At 44.4% G+C, this 21,392-nt stretch overlaps 1 protein-coding gene across 3 annotated transcripts in view; it reads left to right on the forward strand.

Moving 5' to 3' along the window:
* ASTN2 (astrotactin 2) overlaps positions 1–21,392 on the forward strand; it is a 693,046-nt gene that overhangs the window by 271,037 nt on the left and 400,617 nt on the right. For all 3 annotated transcript variants that reach the window (XM_081179638.1, XM_081179639.1, XM_081179640.1), the window contains exon 4: positions 2,218–2,367. In XM_081179638.1, coding sequence (XP_081035764.1) covers positions 2,218–2,367 — 150 coding nt within the window. The remainder of the gene's footprint in view (positions 1–2,217; positions 2,368–21,392) is intronic.

Here is a 21,392-nt window from a genome sequence, read left to right on the forward strand (position 1 = left end):
AAATGCTTTTACTGCATATGTTTCATAAACACAGGCTTCCCTTGCTCCCACTGTCCCGTGAATCCAGTTTGATGTAGTAGTGGTTTGTGTGTTGAGCTAGGACTGTAGTGGCCCAGGTTCAAGTCTCCATTCAACCATAAGCCTCACTGGTGGTTTGGGATAGCGGGGGTGGGAGGCGCTTTTCCTCAGCCTAACCCACATCATGCGGTTGTTATGAGAACTGTGCCTGTCACTTTGAGCTCCTTGGAGGAAGGGCAGGATAGAACTAAGGAATCTAAGCCAGCAATGAAATGGGGAGAGGGCAGTGATGGTTGTTGATGATGGTTCCACCTTCACTGAGTCAGAGGCGTATCTAGGACCCCTTGTGCCCTTTGCAAGGAGCTGTTGCAGCTCCCCCGCTCCGAATCACTTTGGCACACGTTTTGTGCTTCTGTGTGAGAAGGACGGGACGCTCCCCCCCCCACGCACATTTGATCTTGCTACGACAGTGGCATCACCTCGCCACATACATACGGTATATGCCATGCACCTCATCATCTGAAAGGTGATTTTTGAGGCTCACCCTGGACCTGTGCCCCAGCAGAGGCCAGTTTTGCCAGCCCCTGGGTACGCCTCTGCATGGAATTACCATCACCTGACAGCTTCATATCATCACCTCCCAGAGCTGGTTCTGTCATTGCTGATAAGTCTTTGGATAAATCCTGGAGCTCTTAAAAGCTACTATCTGGGAAATGTAGGTCCATTATCTCAGGCACCAGGGATACCCTTCAAAGGGAGAGCAAATCTGCAGCATGTCCAGTAACCTGATGTTATTAGAGACATCTTATAGATCCTGCTGCCCATAGTCCAAGTGTGAAATTACACATCCTGGCCGTGGTGGCATCAAAGGCCTGACAAATGAGGGGCTGCTCTGCCTTTCTCCTTCTAACTTTTCCTCCTGATGGCTTTCTATTTTCTCCTCTGTGACCTTTTTGCTGCTTTCTGCACATTTTCTTGCTCAATGATGTCAGTTGCTCTTCCAGAAACAGGGGTCCCTCCTAATGCAGTGCAGGGTGAGGGGAAAGGGAAGACTCGGGCCTTAAATAAGAATTGCATCTCCCCATGTCCTGAGGGGGAGTAGCTCTTTCTACCTTGGTATATCCTACTTCACTTTACACTTTTGCCAATCTACACTGACACCCCGGTGTGTCCTGTTAAAAACACACTCTGCTTCATGCTGGAATGAGAATTAAATCTTTAGGCTGCAGCCTTTCCAGATACCAAATGCCCCAGGTGTCCAAATAACCTCCAAGTGCTGTTCCTATCTAATGCATCTCTGGGCCAAGGCCGGCCAGCAGGGTTAATACTTAAAAAGGGAAAGGGGGGAAAGAGCCCTGGGACTATCTTAGCATCTTAAATCAAGGTACCATGTTGAATGAGTTTAACCAATTCATTTCGCTATGTTGGCAATACAAGTTGGGGTTTGGAACAGTAGGCAAATTCTACATTAGGGCAAGTTTGGGCTAGAATACTGAATGATTAAAAAATAAAGGATTGAAAAACAGCCCAGGAAGATTTTGTCTTGCAAAAATAGCATTTGCTTCAGCCTATAGCAAGTCAGTCACTTCCCCATGTCACCACAGATTGAATTCAGCATTGAGTCTTCATGTCATGGCAGACATACAGCAACCAGCACTGGCATTTCCCACTGGAAGGGGGTTAATGAACCAAAGAGGGTATTGAAAGAAGGAAGGAAGGAAAAGAAAAATCATAGCTCATCCAGTAATTAATACCTGGGCTTTTCAGTGTTGGTGGGAATGACAACTCAAAGCCTCTGTAATGTTGTATACTGGACTTAACCATCCATGGATCCTTTACCTTTACAATTAATAGTCTTTCCTTGGAGTTCAGGCCATTGGTCTTCAAGTTTGGTTCTTGTTGAAGGTGTATAGTAGAGGTTGATAGATATCAAGCTTTTCCTGAGCCCTTAGATGCCTCTCCTACTGGTAACACTGCTCTAAAGGGATCAGGTTATAGCCAACTAAGAACAGACTAATTGACATTAATGGACCTATGTTAGTCATGCCCATAATTTTGTGGGTTTTTTCCTGCTCTAAGTAGGAGTAACATTGGATGTGATGGGTTGCGGAAGGCTCTGTTTTGGTTGGGATGGGCAAACAGTGTTTTGTCTCCGCATGAGCTCTTTAACTGTTCAATTCCTTATTGTCCCCTCACCAGCTACAGAGGTGACACAAGAAACAGTGGAGTCCCTGATGCAGAAGTTCAAGGAGAGTTTCCGAACCAATACACCAATCGAGATAGGCCATCTGCAGCCAGCACTTCGCAGCTCTTCAGTTGGGAGGCGAAAACGCAGAAACCGGCCCAGAGGTAATTTCACAACTTTTGGAATATTGAATCATTTCCCCACTCTCATCCTTCCTCTGCCCCATTTCTTATGTGCTATCTTTCTTTTTGCTCATTCAAACTCAGGGGCTTGGGCATGCTTTTTTTGGCAATGATGCTGTTTCTGGTAGGTACCTGTACAACAGGCTGCATAAGGAAATCCTCGTGCAACTTTCCTCTGACACTTCCATAATCATCATGGGTTAGGGAAATGGAACTTGTTTACACTGATACATCCAGGATACAGTCCTGCACCTCTTGTGCTGCACTAATGTGCTTTGGGATTTGGTGCTCCAGGTATCTGGGTTATTTGTCAGAGGCAATTGAGAATCTTCCAGGGGTGAACATAAGAAGAGTTCTTCTTTACTTACCTATTTTAAATACCCTATTTCTCACTGTGGCCTACCAGATGCCTCTGGAAAGCCTGGGAGTAGGATATGTGCACCACATCTGTCTCCTGCTGTTGTTCCCCAGAAACGGATAATTAGAAGTGTGTTGTCTCTGATCATGTAAGGTTGCATGCAACCAATCATTATGACTCATATCCTCCGATAGCCTTCTTGACATTTCCTAGCACCCTTTTAAAGTCATATGTATTGGTGCCTATTAGAGGCATGTGAAAAAATCATTAGCATTTGTTCTCATGGTTTCTGTGGCTTGGTAGCTTCCTAATTCTACCTAACTTGTAATGTTTCACACACAGTTATGAAAACACTTGCTGCAGCAACTGTTCTCAACTTCTTTCAAACCTTCTTTTCCCATAAGAGTATCAGTTGCATTGTTTACTTTCTCTATGTTACAGCCATTTCAAACATATGCACTCGCATTGGTTAGCAGGTGAAAATGATACTATTCTCGACATCAGCCATCTGAAGACCCCAGCCTGGGGCTTCCCATACTGTTATTTCCCCTGGTCAGTGATGCCATGACTCAGATGCTGTCCAGTTAAGCAACAGACATTTATTGACTTAACATGACTTGACTCTTGAAAGTAAAACCATCCTCAAAATGTCACTGGAAAGCCAACTTAATCCAAGTTTTTAAGATTTTCTGCTAGTAATGTATACTATCCCTGCCTCCTCATAGCTTCCACTTCCCCGCGGGCCAGATAAGGCCTGAGGGACTCATTTATCTGGCCCGCGGCGACCCCCGCCACCCACTGCCAATGCCTGCTCTTACCAGCACTGCACTGTGCAGCTGCCCACTTCCAGGTTGGAGGAGCACCGGAAATAGCTTGTGTGCATGCGCAAGTGTTATTTCCTGTGCACATCCGGGTCAGAGGAGGCCCATGCACATGCACACAAGCTATTTCCGGTGCTCCTCTGACCTGGAAGTGTGCCGGAAATAGTGTGTGCTCACGCGCTCCCCCACCCTCCGGCCCGCCGTGCGATCGGTGCTGGAGACACTGGCCTAAGTTTGCTGACCCCTGATCTAAATGCAGAGCACCAAACATTACCCACTGTGGTTTATCACACGGGGGTGCCTTTGGGGTGCATCGTCTTCCTTTCTATAGGAACCCACACAAAAGAGGGGAGTGGCTTTCCATTGTCAAGCTGACTGCATACCTAACCCCTGTGGGCTTCGGATAGAATTGTGGGTGGGTGTCTTGCCTTAACAGAGTTTCATTACTCATAAATGGATTTGGGAATATGGCATTGGGCAAAGTGAAAGCACTTGTGAAATGATCGCTTCCTTCAGCTGGCTTAAGGTAGCAAAAAAAGGCTCCTAAAATGTTCCATCCTGTTTGTGGGAGGCAAAATTCCGGGGAGCATTTCAACAAATGTTCTTCATTGGTGAGCAGAAATTCTCCCATCCGCTTCCTTAGGCCTGGGATCAACATGACCAGTTTTGGGGAGACAGTTTATTTGTTCTCTCCCCATTTTCCTCCTGTGCAGCAGGAAATAGATTGTTTTCTATTGTTATTGGAAAACGATGATGATAATGATGATCTGCTTATTTAGGTAATTTACTGATGCCTGCTAAATGCCTTCGAGGATCATACTCTTACTAAGCTGAACTAGTTAAAACAACTAAGGACAGGAGGCTAGGCAGTAGTTCAAATGGAGAACTACTTAGCCCTTAACCCACATGACCTTAGAAATTGGATTTTTGTGCAGGATGCCAACCAAGACAGAGCATCCATCATTGCCGCCTGTTACTTTCCTTGGTACCCGCAAATTCTGACCAATCACCCATTACCTTGAGACTCTGACCTTCCCACAACAAAGGAGACCCTTTGCAGAACTAAGATTTCAACAGATGCCCTAGGCATATTTAGAGGGGAGATATCAGGAAATTCACCATATGGATTGCAAATGTAAATGGATGCAATCAGATAGAGGACACCACACACTATCATGCTGATTCACCCCTATATACAATGCCCAGAGGAAAAATTATATTGCCAATTCTTAATTGGTTTCCAGGTCAATCCACAGAGGAAGTGACAGTTGAACTCCTAGCAGATAAACATCTATATATTACACACCAGGGAGCCAGGTTTGCGCTGGCAGCCAAGAAGCTCCATTCTAGCTATGTGAATGCACTCCAATATTAAGTTTTAATGTTGTAAAATTATTTTTATGTTGCAAACCCGCTACAGGTTACGTTGTGTGATTTTAGTTGGAAGTTTCCTTTTATTCTCTGTCGTCCATTGTAAAGTCCTTTGGCGCTATAAAATAAAATTGATTGACTATTGACTATTTAGGTAATTTATGTACCATTTCATATTTCAAAGGAAGTCTGTAAGGTGTTTACAACATCCTAAAGACACTACAAATAAAATTCAAAAAAGGAAGGGGGAAAAAACACAGGTAAAAATATACACATTTTAGAGCAGCAAAGATAATAATCAGTGACTCCCCCAAATAAAAAGCAATGGCAAACCTAGACAGCATCTTAAAAAGCAGAGACATCACCTTGCCAACAAAGGCCCGTATAGTTAAAGCTATGGTTTTCCCAGTAGTGATGTATGGAAGTGAGAGCTGGACCACAAGGAAGGCTGATTGCCTAAAAATTGATGCTTTTGAATTATGGTGCTGGAGGAGACTCTTGAGAGTCCCATGGACTGCAGAAAGATCAAACCTATCCATTCTTAAGGAAACCAGCCCTGAGTGCTCACTGGAAGGACAGATCCTGAAGCTGAGAATACTTTGGCCACATCATGAGAAGAGAAGACTCCCTGGAAAAGACCCTGATGCTGGGAAAGATGGAGGGCACAAGTAGAAGGGGATGACAGAGGACAAGATGGTGGGACAGTGTTCTCGAAGCTACCAGCATGAGTTTGACTAAACTGCGGGAGGCAGTGGAAGACAGGAGTGCCTGGCATGCTCTGGTCCAGGGGGGTCACGAAGAGTCGGACACGACTAAATGACTAAACAACAACAAGCCCCAAATAAATGTGATAGAAAATATTTAGGAAAATGTTCTCCTTGTTTGGGAAGCATAAGTAACAGAAAATTATCTGGGGTAATGGTGGGGGGAACACCCATTCTCCTCCAATAATGATCCAGCAAGGACCTTTTTTTCCTAAAAAATATTCTCAGCATGTGCTTGCTTGAGCAGGAATTAGATTTTCCAGACAATGATTGGAGGCTAGAGGGAAGAAAATCCTTTTCTGGTTCTTTCTGTTTTTTCTGTTTGATTCTCTCTTCTCCCTTATTTATTTCTGAGCTGTGTGAAAGAGAGAGAAAGAGAAAGAGAAAGAGAGAGAGAGAGAGAGAGAGAGAACTCTCTGTATGCTTCTCCTGTACTACAGGCCTGAAAAGCATTCCTTTTATTACTGTTATTATGAGGATGATAGTTTGGGACATAAATAATTCACTTGGTGGAGAGAAAACGTCGCTTTTTCTTAGCTGCTTTAAATGATGTAATTTCTCTTGTTGTTTCTAAGTATCCAGAGAGAGAATGCTGAGGTCATTAATTGGGATGGGACTTCTCTAAGCCTAACAACGTTTGCCACCTTATCTTCACCCTGCATGCAAATCAGGATGATAGGGAGTGGTTATATTGTCTCATAACCAACCACTCCCGTAAACAAATCAGAACAAATGCTCAGTAAATACTAGATATAGTATAACCACTACATAAGCTTTGTCTAAGCAAATCAGGGTGAATGCTGAATAAGCAGGTCATGTGGAGGAGCCCTAACTCTTCCCTTTTGTGCTATTTCTCTTATCTAAATTGCCTTGTGATCAGCTGGCATTATCTTGGTTCTTTCCCAGGGTTAGGGTAACCTGTACTCTGGGTCTCATGATTGTTATTGGGGGTGGGGAGTTGATTCCATTTTCCTGGTGTGCTGTGACACAAATCTAGGAGGAATGCACACTCATCTTGTGTTGATTGTACAGTATATGTGGACTAGGAATGAAACAGTTTTTCACATGGACTTTTTGCTTTCTTCATAGGATCTTTCCATTTGTTTGTTTTTAAAATGCATTTTGGGTTGCATCCAATGCCCTACTCAGAGTAGACCTGTTGAAATTAATGGACATGACGAACATAGATCCATTCATTTTAATGGGTCTCCTCTAGGACTTAGTTGGGTAAAACTCGTTATATCCCAATCTTTCACCAAGGAAGAGTTCCAACTGGTGTTTATGTTTCCCCCTTTTTCTCTTCTTTTGTCCACACAAACCCTCTGAGGTCAAAATAAAAAAATTCCTTCCAGTAGCACCTTAAAGACCAACTAAGTTAGTCCTTGGTATGAGCTTTCGTGTGCATGCACACTTCTTCAGATAAGTACCGTATATCTGATCGTATCTGAAGAAGTGTTCATGCACACGAAAGCTCATACCAAGAGCTAACTTAGTTGGTCTTTAAGGTGCTACTGGAAGGAATTTTTTTATTTTGACTATGGCAGACCAACACGGCTACCTATCTGCCTCTGAGGTCAGTTAGGCCCAGACAGTGTGCCTGGTCCAAAGACACGCAGCAAAATTTTGAACGAGGGTCTCTTCAGGCTCCATCTGGTCCTTCCACTTCACGCTTGTAATAAATAGACCGCCTGCTTGCCACAGGGAAACTCGGCTCCTTTTAAGGTGCTTTTTTTGCTGATAGCCGCAATAAATCTCTTTAGTCCTTAAGGTGCCACAAGGTGCCCTTTTGCGTTTTCTGTCAAGCTGGGCGTTTTAAAACCGCCTTATTCTCTTTTAAACCTTTTGGCCTTGTATTCTCAAATTCTTCTTCACTGCAGCTGTTTTTTCCCTGCAGCTCTTTCCCTCTCCCATTTGGAATGTTCTCTTTTTCACGGCTCATGGTTAATTGCCCCTTTGGTGTGCTAGTGATTGGAACTCTATTGAACATTAAGGTTAAATGATGATATCACAACTTAGTATGTTTGCATTTTACATCCAATTGCAAACACAAACCCTTCGCCTCATTAATCCTTCACAATCTTTTTTTTATTTTATTTTTTACTCTTCCTAAATGAAATCGTCGGTTTGGGATGCATTTATTTTCTCCCTAACAGCCTCATGACAGTTACGCCAGTGGAGTTCACATCCAGCGTTGGTTCCTGGGTAGAGACTAGTACCTGCCTTTGATGGATGTGCATGTGTGCAATTATTTTTACGGTTCTGTTTAATTAATGCCAAACCTCCTCACAAGCTTATATTAGGAATGGCTTCCATTGTACGTATCAACGGGTGGAGGAAGGTTATAGGATGTAAACAGCTCAAAGCAGGACAGATTGTGAAAAGAACTCCACAAAGACACACAACAAATAAGCAGCGCTCCCTTAACTGTGTTTTAAACATTGTCTATTTCTTGATTTCATTACATCTGATGTCAAGCTGTTTCTAACAGCAATGGGTAAAGTTTATTCCCCTCCTCTGAAGAATACCTAAATGTAAAATAGAGAAGATGAAAGAAAAGGGAAATTCCTTGCTATTTTACAAAGCTGTTAGACTTCTTTGTTTTTATGTATTTGTTTTCTCTACTACAAATAAATAACTAAATAAATGCAAATCACCAAACACTCCCCTCCTTAAAAAAACAGCGTATAAAGCACCTAATAAATGTTGCAAAGAGGCAGGTAAGAATGGCTAGGAATGGTCCAAGGGTTCTTTTTTGAGAGATGCCTGCAAACAGCCAAGTTGCAGATTATTGCTGCATGTCCCTGCAAGACAGAGGCCTGAGCTAAAACAGAGTCACATCTCACCAAATAAATCCTGTGTGGTGTTAGCAAACCTATTCACTGTGTCAGGCTTCCTTAAATTCGGCCCTCCATATATTTTAAGACTACAGTCATACCTCGGGTTACAGCTGCTTCAGGTTGCGTTTTTTCGGGTTGCGGACCACCAAAATCCAGAATTACCGGAATGGGTTACTTCTGGGTTTCGGCAGTTGCACATGCACAGAAGCACTAAATCATGCTTTGCACATGTGCAGAAGCACCGAATCACAACCTGTGCGTGTGCAGACATGGGTTGTGAATGCTGCGGGTTGCAAACATGCATCCCGTATGGATCACATTCGCAACCCAAGTGTTCACTGTACAATTCCCATCATCCCTGACCACTGGTCCTGCTAGCTAGGCCAGAAACATCTGGAGGGCCAAGTTTGAGGAAGCCTGCCTGTGTAATGATCCTTATGCAATCAAGGTAGCTCCACACATGAACAAGAAAGGAAGTAACATCAAGCCTGAGAGCATCCCCGTGTTTGCAGAAGCAGCAAACCACAACGCTGGAGTCGGCTTTGGGTTCTATCAGTGAAAAAGGCGGGGTTTAAATAAAAATATAATCATAATCATAATAGCTTTTAGAAACAAGAAATTCTAAAGTGGAGAACACCTTAAAAACAGCCAGGTGAGTATCCCCATGGCCACTTGTTGGTGAAGAAGGGATGCAGCTTTATGAAAGGGACATGGCTGGTGGAAGCCTTTAACGGGACAGTACTCTGTGCTGTAACATTTTGTTTCAGTTCCTGATTGCCAATAATTAATTATTTTATGAATTATCTATTTATTGGTATTTTGATGCTGTATTTTGATCTTGGTTGCCAAAAAGCTGTTGTTCTTTAGTGGTAAAGGTAATGGGACCCCCTGACCATTGGGTCCAGTCGTGACCAACTCTGGGGTTATGGCGCTCATCTCGCTTTATTGGCCAAGGAGCCGGTGTACAGCTTCCGGGTCATGTGGCCAGCATGACTAAGCTGCTTCTGGCAAACCAGAGCCATTCACGGAAATGCCGTTTACCTTCCCACTGGAGCGGTACCTATTTATCTACTTGCACTTTGACGTGCTTTCAAACTGCTAGGTTGGCAGGAGCAGGGACCAAAGAACTGGAGCTCACCCCGTCGTGGGGATTCGAACCGCCGACCTTCTGATCAGCAAGTCTGGTTTAACTCACAGCACCACCCACATCTCTTTAGTGGTTGGATTCTGTCAAATGCTCATAAGTATTCTGAAGCAGTACATTTCTGTAACATATGTCAGAACTTCTTTAAAAAGAACAAGTGGAACCTGCAACAAAACGTTGCAGTGCGAAGATTTTTGTAATCTGTCCTATAACCAGAGGATTGAGTTTTGTCCTCATTTGGTGGGCTGGGGTGGGGTAATAGCTTGGATTTTTAGTAAAGTTCCAGATAGTTTGTTTCCTTTTTCTCTTCTATCTGCTAGTGTGGCTTCACCAACCCATTATCTCTCAAGGTGACAATTGACTTGTTTGTAAAGAATGATTAATTGATTTATTATATTAAGGTTACCAGACATCCCCATTTCCTGGGGACCGTCCCCAGATTTACAAATCAGTCCCCATACAAAATCCATTGAAGCTGAATAGTGTCCCCGGATTCATTGAAAAAAATCTGGTAACCTTAGATCATATTTCTATGTCGCTTTTCATTCAAATAAATCCCACAGTGATTTACTAACAATAAATAAGAATATCATGATAGAACATAATAGAAGTGACCTTACAATGCTACTTTACCTTTCCACACTGGACATAGAAAAGCAGAATATCAGGAGGAAAGGAAATTTTCTGTGTGGATGGATTTATTTATTTTCCATAAGGGTAAATAATCCAGTCATGTGATCCTCATACTTGTGGTTTGATGTTATACAGCTGAGACACAGGTTGACCACCTGATAATGATGATGATGATGCCAAAGCTGCTCCATGCCTGAGCTTGCTTCCTACAGTATTTAGTGCGAACCCCAAGATACATGAAAAAATTGATTTAAAAAGAGGATTTGGTGCCCTCTTTTGGATCAAAATTTTAAAGTGGCCAAATCCACTTGCCCAGAATCAGAGGTAGTAAAATGCTGAAAATATATCCTGAACAGCAGGACCAATATTTTGCATATATAAACATAGAGCCATATCAGTGCATACATTTAGCACATGTCACTACCATGCCTTTCAGTTTCAGAGAGTTGCAGCAAGCATTCACAAAAAAAGGACTCCTGTGACATCTTAAAACCACAAAGCTGTTACTCTCTTGGGTGCCACAAGACTGTCTTTAATGTGTGCATGTAAAACAAATTTGTGTGTCCTTGAGGGCTTGCCAGAGGTCTAGATACTCTGAATAAAGAAAAACAAAGCACCTCAGGATTTCAACAGGAGTCCGTTTATGAACCATGAAAAAGTACCACAGCACCCACACATAGTTGTGCAGGTTCAGGCAGTAGTGTTTATTCTCTGCTAGCTTTGCTTTAAACAGCCACAAACAGCCGGGGGAGGGGGGGAATAGTATGTAAAGGGAAATCCTACTTTAAAAGCAGCTGGCAGAGTTTAGCCCCAGAAGTATAAAGCTGTTAGGTGGATAAGAGCTGGCGCTGAAATATGGTGTTTATCTTGACTGCCAAAGGTAAATAAAAAGGTTAAATGAGCTCCTTTCCCGTTTAAAATAAATAAGTGATTAATAGCTCATTCTGCCAACGGGAATAATTTACTACGGTCGGGGCTGTGCTTAATATGTTTCTCAGGCCTCTGCCGTGCCGTAATTCACCAAAAGCTCCCATTTTGGAGAGCGGCTGTGAGGGTTGGGTGAGGGGTGCAGAGAGTGCTCCACTATCAGAGGCTGTAAGGCTTTGAATGCAAGTTGGGATCGCAAGTGGGGAGAGTGCTGTTGCACTCAGGTCTTGCTTGCTGGCTTGCCATAGGGATAATCCCCCTGGAATAATAAAGGAGCGCTTGCCAATCTCATGCAGATTTATAGTCTCTTTTGTCCTTCTTTGGCAATGCTGAGTCGCCACCTTACCTGAAACTAATCTTCCCCTGTCACAAAAGAACACACCATGTTGCAATGGCTCTCCTGGACAAGCTCTCAGTCTGCAGAGGCTGGGCCACTAATTAGGAAGCCCTTTGATTGACTCCTGCTGCTGTAGTGAACTGAACTCAATAGAAGGGTCATGGCCAGAATATGCAAACTGCTTCAACTGGGAAGTCTTGCAAGTGAAGGTAGAGCTATAGGGATGCAAATACTGTGATCAGCGTAATTGAGCAGTGATGGGCGTTCCACATGGCCTCACACAGCACTGTACAAAGGAACAAAGGAAGCAGCCTTATAATGAGAGAAACAACTGGTCTATCTAAACCAGTACTGCTTACTGTAATAGGCAGTGGCTCTCCAGGGTTTAGCATTGTTGGAGGTTGCACACCAGGGGGGTCTTGCCCACAGAGACAAATGTCGCAGGGTGCGAGGGCACCAAGTTTTGGAGGGCGCCAGGGAAGAGGCAGAAGCTGGACGCGGTACCTCCTGGCATCAGCTCGCTGCCCTTGCCTGCCTCTGCCATGCCGTGCTGAAGCAGTGCCACGCCTCGAACCTCCGCCTGCCGTGGCCACCATGGCACGGGTGCCAGGGGAGAGGCAGAGGCTGGGCACAGCGCCTCCCGGCAACAGCTCACCACCCTTGCCCACCTCACTGAAGCAGCGCCACGCCCGGAGCCTCCGCCTCTTCCTTGCCGGAGGAGCTGCCCTCCAGCTGCTGCCCGCCTCCTCCAGCCCTGCAAAGCTGCCAGCAGCACTGTAAAAAGGTTGGCAACTCTGGGAAATGGGGGGGGGGCGCCGGAGGGATCTTTGCACCACGGTGCCGGATATTCTTAAGACGGCCCTGCTGCACACTAGCAATCAGACGTAGGGAGAGTGCTGTTTCATTCAGGTCCTGCTTCTTGGCTTCCCATGGGCAAATGAGGTTGAATCCCCAAAGACAGAAGTATAGTGGTACCTCAGGTTACATATGCTTCAGGTTACAGACTCTGCTAACCCAGAAATAGTACCTCGGGTTAAGAACTTTGCTTCAGGATGAGAACAGAAATCATGCTCCAGTGGCGTGGCAGCGGCAGCAGCAGCAGCAGCAGGAGGAGGCCCCATTAGCTAAAGTGGTGCCTCAAGTTAAGAACAGTTTCAGGTTAAGAACGGACCTCCGGAATGAATTAAGTACGTAACCAGAGGTACCACTGTACTATTTCTGGGGGACAGGGAGCGGGTGGGGGGGGGGACTTCCTGGTCCTGAGCGGGGTAACTGTGCCCCTGAAGTACCAAGTGTACAGCCTGGGAGTCATTTTGGACTCACTGTTGTGCATGGAGGCACAGGTCAATCCTGTGTCCAGGGCAGCTATCTACGAGCTCCACCTGGTATGCTGCCTGAGACCCTACTTGCCTGAGCACTTTCTTGCCAGTGTGGTGCATGTTCCTGTTATCTCCCACTTGGACTACTGCAATGCGCTCTACATGGGGCTACCTTTGAAGGTGACCCGGAAACTGCAACTAATCCAGAATGTGGCAGCTAGACTGATGACCGGGAGTGGCTGCTGGGACCCTATAGCACCAGTCCTACAGGATCTTCACTGGCTCCCAGTACATTTCTGAGCACAATTCAAAGTGTTGGTACTGACCTTTAAAGCCCTAAATGGCCTTGGCTCAGTGTACTTGAAAGAGTGTCTCCACCCCCATCATTCAGCTCAGACACTAAGGTCCACTTCCGAGGGTCTTCTGGCAGTTCCCTCACTGTGAGAAGTGAAGTTACAAGGAACTAGGCAGAGGGTCTTCTCAGTAGTGGCACCCTCCCTGTGGAACGCCCTCCCATCAGATGTCAAGGAGATAAATAACTACACAATTTTTAGAAGACACCTGAAGGCAGCCCTGTTCAGAGAAGTTTTTAAATGTTTGACATTTTATTATGTTTTTATATTCTGTTGGAAGCTGCCCAGAGTGGCTGGGGAAACCCAGCCAGGTGGGTGGAATAATAATAATAATAATAATAATAATAATAATAATAATAATAATAATAATAATAATAATAATAATAATAATAATAATAATAATAATTTTATTTTATAAGTTTGGCCACTATGTTGACAGGATGCTAGACTAGATGGGCTAGTGACCTAATTCAGTAGTGGGGCTGTGTGCCTCTCTCTAGCAAGCAAATATTTGTGCTCTTTGCTGACTTTTCAAAAAGAAAAGATAGCAGGTGTCATAGTGGTGGTGGCTTTCCATCTATGCCCCTCTCCTCTTAGGTTTACCTCCGTTCAGTGTTTTCTTGCTCTGCATAGAAATTGCCATGGACTGGTTGAACGCCGAGGAATGGTGGGAGTAATCAGTTGGGGAACAACCAGGGGAAGAAGTGTCAGGGCCCAGAGAGTGCTAGTGGGATGACGATGAGTGGTCAGAGGGAGAAGGTGGGGAGGAGAAGGTGTCAGAAGCTGAAGGGGTAACAGGGCTTAGTGAGCGGGGAGAGTCTGTGGCAGAGAGAAGTCAAGAATCAGAGGCAGAAGCTGGTGAGTGAAAGAAGGGAGGCCAGGAGGCAGAGTTGAGTCTGGTGGTGAAGAGTCATTCATTTCATTCATTCAGCTGTTATTGGCATAGTTTAGACAATAAAATCATAAAAGAGGGGAGGAAACAACATTGGTAATCCAGACATATTAAACACATAAAGCGTATAAAAAGACTCAATAAGCCACCATTAAGTAAAATTAAGTAATTTTAGATTGGTTGGCTTCAGAAAAACTCGGTCTATTAAAGACATACTGGTCCACTCTGACCTTACATTGGCATGTTCTCCCACTAGTTCTAGCTTGATGGGTCATCATAAATGTAGCAGATGTGTATCTTGCCAGTTTGTGTTACAGACAAAAGAGATCTACGATGCTCAGTCTAACTTTATAATTCACTATCCGCCACTTCAGTACCTGCCAGACCAAATATGTGGTGTACTTAATTAGATGCCCTTGCAATTTAATTTACATTGGATCTGCTACGCGGGCTGTCAGTGTCCGCATTGGGAAACATCAAGCCCACATTAGGAATCAAGTCATGAAGGCACCTGTAGTTGAGCACTTTGTAAAACACCATCATGCAGATACAGATCTACTCTACACAGTCTTATAGGTTAATCAGAAAAAAAGTTCGGATGAGGAGAGATTACGTCAAATTACTGTACCAACAAGAAACCAGACTGATCTATCTGTTTAAATCTCTGCACCCTGGGGGTCTAAATACTGAATTAGATTTTAATTGTTTTGTTTAAGTTTTCTGTCAAGATGGCTACAGTTGGTATGTTCTTTGCTATATTTCGGATAATGTACCTTTAAATTTCCTGTAAATCTATGTGATTCATTGCACCTGTTGAGAGCCTTTATAATGCCACTAGGGTTTTGCCAACAGCATCAGCTTACTACACTTTTTAGTGGTAGCTGATCCATGGCCATTTGATGTACCTTTGGGGACTATTAATTTGGTATGTATTTATTATTGGTTGGTTAACATGCAGGGCTGCCATTTCTTTCACTGGACTGTATCTGAATGTAATGGTTTTCATTTCATATTATTGTTAGCTGATGAAGATTTATCATTGAAACAGTTCATTATCCTGGAAGAACTGTACTGTCTGCTGCTGTGCTCGGAGCACCCTATTGAGACATTTGGAGCACCCATCTCACGTTTGTAGGATATTGACTGTGGAAAGGCATTCTGCCTCCATTTCAGTGATCTTTGACAGTGAATTACCACTCCTACCATTCCTGTTCATGGAACATTTATTTGATTCTTATTAGTTTGTGACTTCATGCACATATTATATGTTTATGAATTTTGAAACAGTATAGTGTTATAAAAACATTTTCAGTATATTGTTAGGCGACGTGTTGCTCATTGTTGTTCCAAGTGTAGAACCTGACATTTGTCCCTTTTAAAATCCACTTTGTTAGTTTTGGCTCAGTTCTCCAATCTGTTAAGGTCTTTTTTGAATCCCAGGTCTGTCTTCTACGGCATTAGCTACCCCTCCCAGTTTGGTGTCATCTGCAAATCTGATGAGCATCCCCTTCATCCAAGTTATTTATAAAGATGTTGAATAACAATAGGCCCAGGACAGAACCATGATAGCAAGACACCTTCTAGCTTTCTTGCTGCTCTTGCTTCAAGAGCTGGAATTAGGCCCTGTGGGCAGCTGTGGCTACATGTTAGTCTGTTGAGTGGATTATCAAGCTTGTAAATCAGGAAACAGGATTACAGAGAAGAAATGCCTTGATTAAGATGTGTTTCTGGCAGAAGCTACATTAATAGCTGCAGATCCCCCCCCCCCGACTCCTGGGCTGCATTCAGACAGTACTTTTTCTTTTTCCTTACCTGATGATTTCCACATTTTATGTGTTCTTTCATACAATGTTAAAGCCACTTCTGGAAATCTAATGGAATCCAGCAGAAGTTTAGCATTCATTTCTGTGTTCATTGCTTTCGGAAAACAATCCATTTGCACTGGCATTCCCTTGCAGTTTTCATGTATCATGCCATGCAATGAAATTTGTGGTGGTCTTCTGGCATACAGTTCCTGCCTGCCATTTCCATGAGTAAATCATGGGGGGAGAGAAGCATGCATGCACAAAAAGGGTGGCATTATGCCCAGTGACGTTTGCTGTTGTGTCTAGGGTTGGGCACTATCACCAGCTTAAACATCACAATATACCAATATATCACTATGACTGAAGTAAGGATGGAACTACATCAGAAGCAAACAGGGTCATGTCTTGGCAACTGCTACTACTTAGGGGTCTAAAACTGATAAATTTTACTTACCTTTAACATACTGTTACAACTGTTATTTTACAGTTCAGGTACCGTATTTTTCGCTCTATAACACGCACCTGGCCATAACACGCATGTAGTTTTTAGAGGAGGAAAACGAGGAAAAAATATTCTAAATGAAACAGTGGATATATGATTTTTATGGTTCATGCTGTGGCCACAGACATGTGATCTGACAGTGAGTTTGGGGTAGCCCAATGCAAAAATCCTGAGGATCCATGTGGATCTGTGCTTTGTAACCACGTTTTAAGTGGGGAGGGAAGGAAAAGAACTCAAGGGACAAGGAGCTTTTCCGCGGGGAGGAGGGAGGGAAAGAGCACTGTTGCTTTAAAGGTATACTTAAGGTATTTGCCCTGTGCCTGGGTTTTTTTTCCATTTAACAGTTTGCAGCCTTTTCCTTCCGCTCCTTGTTTTGAGGCGGAATAGATTTGAGCAAGTGAGGAGGACTTGGGTTGCAGGGGATTCGCCATTAGCTGTGTAAAAGTGCTCCTCCTTGCAGCCTGAATGATAAGCAGCCACCAGCAGCAATAGAATCGAGCACAAAAAAGCGGTAGGGGCACTAGGACCCAGACAATGCTCAAATCTATCCTGCCTGAAAACAAGCTGCTCCATCCCAGCCGATCAGCTGAGACTCGGGGGATTTGCGAAGTTTTCCCCTCTCCCTCATGCCCTCCCCAGCCTTTTTTTTTTACTTCCTGGTTTTCACTGCGCTGGCTCAGAGCTCGAGGTTGGTTTTATTTTGCTGCTGGTTGCTTAAATTTTATCTTTCCTGCCGTCTCTCTGCAGCCTCATTTCTCTGTTTAGAGAGCGCGCAGACCTTTCCCTCCTCCCGTGTAAGCGGCTGCTGCCGGCTTTGCTCCTATGGCTCTCCTTCCCTCCCTCCTTCCTGGCTCCAGGTCGCTTTAAAGAAAGCAAAGTGAGAGCCTCGTAGAGCGTGTAAGTGGCTCCCGCTTTGCCTGACTGATGGCAGCCATGGCTCTGATCCGTGCATTCGCTCCTTAACACGCACAGGCATTTTCCCTTACTTTCTCGGAGCAAAAAAGTGCGTGTTTTGGAGCGAAATTTACGGTAATTTTTAAATCAGCACATTTTCTCTAAAATTAAAGCTGTATAAGTATAGTTAAAAAGGTAAAGGGACCCCTGACCGTTAAGTCCAGTCGTGAACGACACTGGGTTTGCGGTGCTCATCTCGCTTTACTGGCCGAGGGAGCTGACATTTGTCTACAGACAGTTTTTCTGGGTCATGTGGCCAGCATGACTAAGCTGCTCCTGGCGAACCAGAGCAGCACACAGAAACGCCTTTTACCTTCCCGCCAGAGCGGTACCTATTTATCTACTTGCACTGATGTGCTTTCAAACTGCTACTATAGTTAGAAGTCAAAAATTGAAAGAATTGTAAAATTTAAACAATTTAATCTGTCTCAGCTAACTGAAGAGTAATTTAAGTAGACTAAATGCCTTCCCCTCTGCAGTGGCCACAGGTAGATACTCACAAATTCCTTATCAAGCGCACCTGTGTGCCTGCAGTCAGGGAGTACCAGACTCACTGGACCATATTCTCTTGGACTGCCCTTTGCACAGCAGAGTTCGCAAGCAGATGCTGAGCAAGATACTGGACCTGCAACCCACAGTTCTGAGAGAAAGCCAAATGAGGTTCCTCCTAGTGGACAGGAACAAGGACATTACTGCCTCAATGGCTTCCTTTTTAATATCCATCTTACCCGAAAGGGTTCTTAATGAATCATCCCTCTAGGGAATAGTGAAGCAGAACAACTGAGTGCCTTGCGACCCTCGAATGCCTCACTCCTGTCCCTTTTAAATCTATCCCACTGACTTGAAATGTCTTAACTTGAAATGCCAAAAAAGGTATTTGTATTGTATTGTAATTTACAAATGTCAAGTTGCATCTGCTTCCCCACTCAGAGGGCCAAGTGCAGCTCCATGCATGTGTGTGCTCCACCGAGTTCTACTAAACCTACTTCTACTTTCCTGGGAATAAGCCCCATTGATTTCAGTAGAGCTTACTTGTGAGTAGACACACATTTGCTTTTACTGCTTACTGACAAACACCCCATCGTTCTCACTAGACAACTACCCAACCTCCTAGCTTTAATGTGGCCAGTTAAATTCCCCCCGCCATTTCCCCTATTGTGACACTGAAGCCCAGCCCCCAGCCCCTCCCCCCAAATCCCACCAATCTCTCACTTTTTACCATCCATAAAGAGCCAGTAGTAGTTAGAATGTTAGACTATGACCAGATAGACCCAAGCTCAACCATGATACTCAATGGGTCTCCATCTCTCAGCTTATTCCACCTCTCAAGATCTTAACTAGTACAGCTGCTTGGAAAAGAAATACATTCTAATTCCGCCCCCCTTCCTTCCTGCTAAGTGAATTACCATTGCCTCTTCCCAGGGAGTCAGAATGCTGATTTCCTTTCCAGCTTGTGCAGCAACACATTGTTCTGCCCCATCCCCATGTTTTAAAAACCTGTGCAAGTTCTAGGTAATCAGAAAATGCAATATCCCTGTCACTGACTTTCTGAAGATGTGTGGCCTGGGTAATTTAACCTGTCAGCGCCATCAATCATGGAGGCGCAACCAGCAGCTGAACAAAAATGGAGGGGTGAAGAATGGCAGGCAGCTGTGCAATGGGCTGCAGTCTTCTAAAAGCACCCCCCCTTCCTCCTCTGGCTTGTGCCTTTTGTGTGGCAGCAGTCCATTAAATGCTCCCTTAGTCAGTGAGCTGCCTTGCTTTTAGCTGAATAATTAAGTGCTTAAACTAGACATTAAAACATCTTAACATAGGTGGGTTTTGAGTCGTTTGAGCCTCAACAGTTTCCCTTGACTAAATTACAGATATAAAACTTACATTCTTGTGGAGGATCATTTCCTGCAAGAAGAGATGTGTATAAAACTGCAAAAAGTGCTGTGGCCCCTTAGAGACAGAAACTGGTTTAATGAAACATTTAGTTTATTGGGCTTTACTAACTGGCTTATGGCAGTGACAATTCTCAAAGCGATCACAATACTACTTATGGTCTTGCTGCTGTAGATGCACAATGCACAGGACTACAGTTGTCGCCCTCCCCCCAATAAATTGTTAAAGGTATCTGTGCATTTATAGGAGAAAACTGAAAATAAATCACCTACAAATAGCACTCTCAAAGTTCTGATCCTTAAGCAGCCAAAACTACAACATTCTTGCACAAGAAGTGGGAGTATAAAATATAAATAGGTCTGGGGTATCCTCCCAAATGTTGCAGAAGTCAGAACAAAAAGAGCCCCCAAACACCTTTAGGAAAAACTCAGTGTGAAAGCCCCCCCCCCCCAGCCCAGTGAGGATTGGTGCATAACATCAGCCTTTGGTCAGTTGGGTTTGGCATAAATATCAGGAGTCTAGCCCCCTACGCTGTCCTGCTTCACACATCTGTGATATCTGCATGCTACACTCCAAGACCACCACTCCAGCAAGGGCAGTTAGGACCCTACATTGGGAAATATCTGGACTTGGAAGCAGCCTGATCCCTGTTAGAATTCCTGCTCCGTGATTGCAGTCATGGGATTGTCTATCACATGACGGTATATGTTTTGACTCTACAAAGTGGGAAGTGATGGAGACAGGATGTTTGTGTTACTGTGTTCCATGAAGTGGGACTATTGTCCTTTGTTCATTCTCTTTGTTGTCTGATGCTAGAGAGAGAGGGAGCCATGTTACAGTGCTCCATGTGTGTTTATACACAAAATGCTGAGTTGCTGAGGTCTGTTACACAAGCTTGTCAAACTGCGGATCCCTAAGTGTGCTGATGTCTGTTGACATTGGTCGCTGTGATGTTTGGGCTGAAGAAAGCTCATGAAGCTCCCAAATGATCAACCAGGAGGGAGAGAACATGCCAGTCGGTCTCTGCCAGGGTCCTACCCTGTCATGTGGTAAAGTGAAGCAGCTTGCTTCAGTCACCACAATGAAGTGGCCACAGGATGGGGCATAGATAAAAGCAGGAAGCTCTCAAATGATCAACCAGGAGGGAGAGAACGTGCAACAAGACCCCCAGCTAGAGGTGTGGATACCATTTGGACTCCACTTCAGGCAACAGGATGTCTGGGCCAGCAAAACAAGGTGGTTAGATATAGCCCAAAATTTCCCCACGGACGACCTTTCTAGATATTCTCCAAACAGGACTTCCGGATCAGCGCCATTGGTGAATGGCGGAGTTCCTTCGACCGGAGGAACGGGCTCTGTGGAAACTGGGTCTTCCCGCCGCGGCGAAGGCGGGGACTCGCTAGAAATCCCAGGCGGAGGAAGCCTGGGAACGTGGGGTTCGGCAGGGCACCAGAAGTGCCCCCCTACTCACGGGGAATCCCATCTAGGGGCTCCGGAGCGAAGTGGGGTGAGAAGCGCGGTGCTACGAACTGACTGCTACTTTCACGGAGTGAAGCCGCACAGCTATTGCCAGAGAGCGCTGACTTTTTCCTGTGGACAATTGGACTTAAAACAAGTACCCGTGAGTAGAAACGGAAAATTGGATCAAGAAATTGTTTTAATTTGGTATCGAAGCGGGAAGGTGCAAACAGGAAGTCCGCCTTCCACTTTTTTGTATATAGACTAAAGCAAAAATTTTGCAAGCTAAAGCCGGGAAGCTGTTAGAAAAGACTAAATTTCCTACATTTAGAACCACTGAAACCCCCCTTGGAAGGAGGAGAAAAGGGGGGGGCTTTGTTTAACCCCAGCAGGAGAGGGAGTGAAGAAGGATAAGTTTCCACCGTCTCTAACCTGGGAACGGGGTGTCAGAGACAGAAACTGTTGGAGAGGTTCATTGACTGTGAACGTAACACTATGACAGATAGCTAATGAAGAGAAACAAGTTGATTTTAATGTTGCCTTTTGCATTTTAAAGAAACAAAATACTTGAAAAACATCTGAAATATCTGAAAAATGAAAGTAACTTTCCTTTGTCTTCAAAAAAAAAAAATGGATATAAGTAGA

This window comes from Podarcis bocagei (genome assembly GCF_964188305.1).
Source record: "Podarcis bocagei genome assembly, chromosome: Z".
Lineage (NCBI taxonomy): Eukaryota > Metazoa > Chordata > Lepidosauria > Squamata > Lacertidae > Podarcis > Podarcis bocagei.